General features: G+C 34.4%; 1 protein-coding gene across 2 annotated transcripts; it reads right to left on the bottom strand.

Annotated features, from left to right (window-relative positions):
* Positions 1–2,213: 2,213 nt before the first annotated feature.
* Positions 2,214–4,893, bottom strand: LOC107910243 (GEM-like protein 1). 2 transcript variants are annotated; one of them, XM_016838030.2, is made up of 4 exons: positions 4,317–4,893; positions 4,134–4,235; positions 3,550–3,821; positions 2,214–2,576 (listed from the first exon to the last, which is right to left on the bottom strand). In XM_016838030.2, exons 1-4 carry the CDS (start codon positions 4,603–4,605, stop codon positions 2,394–2,396), a joined length of 846 nt encoding a protein of 281 aa, XP_016693519.2. In that variant the 5' UTR covers positions 4,606–4,893; the 3' UTR covers positions 2,214–2,393. The 2 variants fall into 2 exon arrangements, with proteins under 2 accessions (XP_016693519.2, XP_040944417.1); XM_041088483.1 differs by having other exon boundaries at positions 4,134–4,238; positions 4,317–4,870.
* Between the last annotated feature and the right edge of the window lie 830 nt (positions 4,894–5,723).

Below are 5,723 nucleotides of genomic sequence, written 5' to 3'. Positions count from 1 at the left end.
CACACCTCTGGTTGGTATAAACGTCTTGGAAAGAGAACCATTCTATAAAAGTTGCATAGATACCAAAGATACACAACGCATAATTGTATTCACAAGAGAATCCGGTAGCCCAACATCAGAAAGTGCGTCTTACAAAAAATCCCACTGAATCTGATCGTAAGCTTTTTCTAAATCAACTTTTATTTTCATCCAACCCTTTTTGCTCTTAGTGTTCTTCATTGTATCAAATGCCTCTTGAGCGATTATGATGTTGTCTGAGATACTCTGTGATGCTATGAAACTGGATTGGTTCTGTTTCACCAATACTTGCATCAACCGTTAAAGATGAATCGCAACTGTTTTGGTAATGATCTTGTACAAAACGGTGCATAAACTAATAGGTCGAAACTGATCAATGGTGTTTGCAACAATGCTCTTAGGAATTAGAACCAATAATGTTCTATTAATTTTTGGATCCAAATTCCCCCCATAAACACCTTATGAACCATCTTGTAGACACTTTTACCCACAATGTCCAAGTTTGCTTGATAAAATTTTGCATGAAAATCGTTGACTCCCGATGCTTTTAAAGGTGCCATGCTAAATAAGGCATGATGAACCTCCTCCATACTGATCTCAGCATTCAAAGAACCAATTAGATCATCCCCAAATTTCGAAAAAAGCCCCTTGGAAAGGAAATCCTTAATTGAATAGTTATCCACAATATAAAGATTAGAAAAATGTTCCATAGCATGTTGTTTTAAGAGATCATCATCATAACACCATTCAGACCCCTCAATCTTCAATGCTTCAATTTTGTTCTGCTTCTACCTTATTAAAGTACGACTATGAAGAAAAATTTGTATTTCAGTCACCATTAGCAAGCCACTCACACCTCGATTTCTGAAACCATAATAATTTTTCTTGGCTTAGTATGTTCTCAATTTCCATCCAAATATCTGCTTCCCTCAACTTGATGTGCATAAAATTACACTACTCCAATGCTCGTTGAACAGAGTCTAACTCCCTAATTGCTTTCTTTTTTTTTCGGTCAAAATTTTTTCTAAAAACAGTCTTGTTCCAGTCCTACACCAAAGCGTGAACTTTTCAAGATTCTCTACTATATCACCGTCGGCTTTCAAAGACTTTGCAACAACATCTCGAAACTCCGAATGTGCTAACCACCTAGCTAGGAACCAAAAACGTCTCTCCGCTTTTCTTCTCCTTACCAAATTAACCAACACCGGTAGTGGTCTATGATCAAATTTTAGTTTAGGCAAATGATGAATAGAGGTGTTTGGTGCAATCGTTTGCCATTGGTCATTACAAAGCGATTGATCTAACCTTTGAAAAAGATCTCCCCTATTCCAAGTGTACATAGAACCCTGAAAACCTAAATAAATCAATCCAAACTGAAACACGAAGGAATTAAAACGACTACATCCCGCTTTACAGGACTTAAACTCGTATCGTCTTTGCTCGTAACTCAAAATGGCATTGAAATCACCCACGATTAACCACGGATACTCAACATCCATAGCAATTGCTTCCAGATTCTCCCATAAAAGTTCCCCCCACTGTTTATTGTGAGGCATCAAATTGAAGGTAAGATATTGGTTAAATTTAAATGTAATGGTTGAACCACTCTCAAAGCTTTTTTTATAAATTTATTCATTTTTTGGTCCACACGCAAATCTATCAAAAGTTGATCTGACAATGACATGCACATTTCAAGACATGTTGAAACTAATACTGGACTCCTATCAACTTAAGCTTTAAGCCATCCCATTTAACCAATACATTTATTAGGAATGAGTTAATACGAAAATAGGACCCACTTCTTTTTTTTCTTTTTTGGTACATATAGGACCAAGTTTGTAAGTCCAAGAAAAGGGGGACTATAAACTAATAACTACTCGGGTCTCCTAGGATTCTTAAAGAAGGTTGAGGGCAGGTGGAGGAGATAAAAAGGGTAAAAGAAGGAAATTGTGGGGACTGACTGTATTTGCATAATTATTAGGGAGAGGAAAATTAACCTTTCACTGAAGGGCTTTGTCAAGAATTGCAATTGAACTGGAATAAGGTAAATTTATTTCTTGGTCAATCCAATCTAGTTCGACCTTAATTATTATTTATTAATTAAATTTTGTATATAATATTTTTATAAATATATAAATACTAATAAAGAATCATTGGTATTGTAAAAGGTAATGTATATATTAAAAAAAATAGTATAAATGAACACACATCTAGTATTAAACCATTCAACAAGCCGATACCTTACAGACATCAGTAAAACATATCCACCAACAACTGACGAGTTTAAGAAACAAAGGAATATCGGAATATAAATGCAAATGTAAAGCTAGACTATGCTATTTCAACTCTGACAAATCTGGCTCAATATATTAACATCATGAGCTCCGGGCTGGCTGCAATGGTCGTTGAAGATTTTTAACAGCACTGTCATAGTGTACAAAGCCCATGAACCAAAATTCATGGTTGTCAACTGATATTATCTGGATGTATTTCTCAGCTGGGTTTGCCTTGCTTGTTGATGGATTCACTGCCCTTAGTTGATGTAATGGAATAGCCACCTAAAATCACATTAATAACCATTACAAGTTTAATAAAGGATCAATAAAATTTGCCAACAGCTGAGTCACCTGTTGGTAAGATGCCAGTCTCATAGTTCTAGCGATCAGGGATCAAAATTTGACAAACAAGGACAAGCAGAGATGTATCTTTGACAAATCACATACACGTATATCCTGATAAACCAAACAAGAGGAGGACATTCAAATATTTCCATATTTTTGGATAATTCCTTGAAGAATCATGTCCGGTTATGTGTTGGATAAAGGTATCAAACAAGGGTACTGCTACAGAAAAAGGGTTTGAAGCAATTTAGGTAGAAACTCTATATCTGGATTTTGTCACTGAAGGATATTGGAAAGGGAGAAACAAAACACAAGTTACGGAATATCTAACATTCCTACTAAGATGGGGTACATAAACTACCTCAGAAAAATCACTTATTTTACAACTCATTTCAATAGCCTTATATATTCCGTTACCAACTTCTCCTTATTAATAAGTTTAAGCAAACACAGCTTTAACTACAAAAGCACTAACTAAAAAACTAGCACTACGGTAACCAAGCAGGAAAAAGAACAAATCAAAGATGATGAAGACCTTATGAAACAAGGGACTACAAAACTTTAGCAAATAACTCGAACAGGTCATAAGTCATAACTGCAGATGCTTTTTTAAAAGCAAAGCTTTAATCTAACAAAGCATCCGGGATGAGCAACTTTTAGTGGAACCACATAGATGATAGAAATAGAATCATCAAGCACTGATCCCACGATATGGTAATTTCAAAACAAGTAATCAAGAAAGGGAAAATAAATTCATAATTCATGTCCTTTTAGTGATATATGGAACTGCCTGGGAATGTAAAATCTAAAAAAAAACTCAGCACCAACATCAGTCTACACTCAACCCTAACCAATTAGACACAGATGCAATGACTTGACCAACTGAAACGCATAATATAAGCTCTTATACCTTATAGTAGCTCCATTGAGTCTGAGCACCAACTTGGTAAGACAGAGGATTGTCGCTACAAAAAGCAAGCTTTTGACTTGACAAATATAAAACTCCCATAACAGGACCAGCCGAGGTGGACAAGTAACATGCATAAGTCTTCAGAAGCTGTTCCTCAGGAGCAGTCTCAAATGTTGTTCGAAAAATCTTGTCATAACCACCTTCTGCAAGAACTTTGGTACCCTGAGCAATTCTTCCTACAGCAGCATCAGCAAAACTTGGCCCAGTTTTCACTGTTGCAACAAAAAAAAAACCCCATAAACTTACTAATCATGAATACTTCATATAATATAATCCAATCAATTGATATCGTGTATTGAGAATACCCTAATGCTATACATTTGAAATTTATAAACTATTAAATAGATATTCAACAAATCCATAATTTTGAAAACTAATCTGATATTTACATATATTTATCCATGATTTACACTATTTTTGAAATCCAACTTCAAACACTACCTAAAATTCATATTAAAAATTCAAGAGTCACTGAGTCTATCGTGCAGGGGAACCAAGGGTGGTCAATAAAGAGAAATAATTACAATGTTGCCACATGTTCCCAGCTATCTCTTTTGCCTTCTTAGTATCCTCCGCCGCTTTCTTTCCCAATTTCCCTAACACCTCTTTCACTGCTCCCATCTTATCTGCTAAACGAAAGGGCTTAAATATGAATGGTATTCAAATAAAAAGAATAAATTTAGTAGAAGATGAAGCAAGTGGGTTACTCTTGACGGAAGATGATCGAACCGGAGCAGGAGAAACGTAAGGATTCGACTCATCCGGCATGGTGGTAGCAGCGCTGCCAGAGAACGTCGCCGGCCCTTGATTAGGCTGCGACTGGGAACCCATGGAAACGTTAGTCCAATTCTCCGGTGGAGGAGCGACGTCCTTGGGGTCTAATTTCGGGTACGGAGCGTAATCGGAAGAGAGGGGCGGCACTCGGTTTGAGTCTGAGGATGTTGTGGACTGTTTGGCTTCGGAGATGTTATTAGGATCGGACGCTGGCTGGCTCATGATTTATATATATGGGTGTTGGGATCAGAAGAAACAGAAATGGAAAATATTTTAAGGGGTCAAATCGTGAAGGAATATTGTAGGATTGATTCGTCGTGGGATTGAATTTGGTTACGTTAAGTTTTGGTTTGAAGTTTGAATTTGAAATTGGAAGGAGCAGCCGGCAATTGGCAGATGGCCACACGACAGGACAAGCGACATAATAATATCCGGTAACGGCCGACTCGGTAGGCCTTATACCTCCTAGATTTTCGCTTCGCCTTTCAACTTGAGCCCAAACATTGTACTAAGCCCGTTTATAACTAAGATTCTTGGGGATTTGTCGGATTAAGTTGTATGGTAATAAATCTATATTCTTGTACTATTTTATTACCTCACATCTATTCTATTATTTAAAAAAAATTTTAAAATTCACAGATTTAAACTTGCATTATTTATATTAATAAAACATTAAACTTGCCACTAAATTAAATCTTTATTTTATTATGATATTCACATTTTTTACTATATTATATATTTTTTATATATTGATGATATTATTGATTAAGTTGGTGTTACAAGTTAACTTCACATTGACTAAAGATTGATGATAACATCATAATAAATAATTGCAATACATTTGATATTCTTAATATAAAATATTTGTGTTTAAATTTTATTTTACTCACAAATTAATCTATTTTTTTCATTTTAATATCGTTCATATTTCATATGTTATTATTAATTAGTTTCAAATCATATATTTTATTATTTATTATATATTATTTTTAAAACTAATATTCATATTTTAAATATATAATTTCCTTAAATATTCGTATGTAATAGAATGCTTAATAAATATAAAAACACATTAAATAGCACTATGATATCATAAAAATATGGTTGCATAATTTTTTGAATCTATATGCAACTTTGTAAAAGAATAAAGAAAGAAATTAGAATAAGAATTCAACGCCCTATAGATTATATAATTATTAACCTAAGTGTCGAAACTATTTTTATTTTTGGGAAAAAAAACAAAAATTAGTTGTCGACGAAAATTGGAGTCACCGCCAATCTTTTATTAAGGTGTGATTGGATCACCTAAAAATGACTTTGGTCTACGAGTTTTTAGAAAA

This window comes from Gossypium hirsutum, chromosome D02 (genome assembly GCF_007990345.1).
Source record: "Gossypium hirsutum isolate 1008001.06 chromosome D02, Gossypium_hirsutum_v2.1, whole genome shotgun sequence".
NCBI lineage: Eukaryota > Viridiplantae > Streptophyta > Magnoliopsida > Malvales > Malvaceae > Gossypium > Gossypium hirsutum.
The sequence above is the reverse complement of the archived record's forward strand: the minus strand, read 5'-3'. Positions and strand labels throughout refer to the sequence as shown.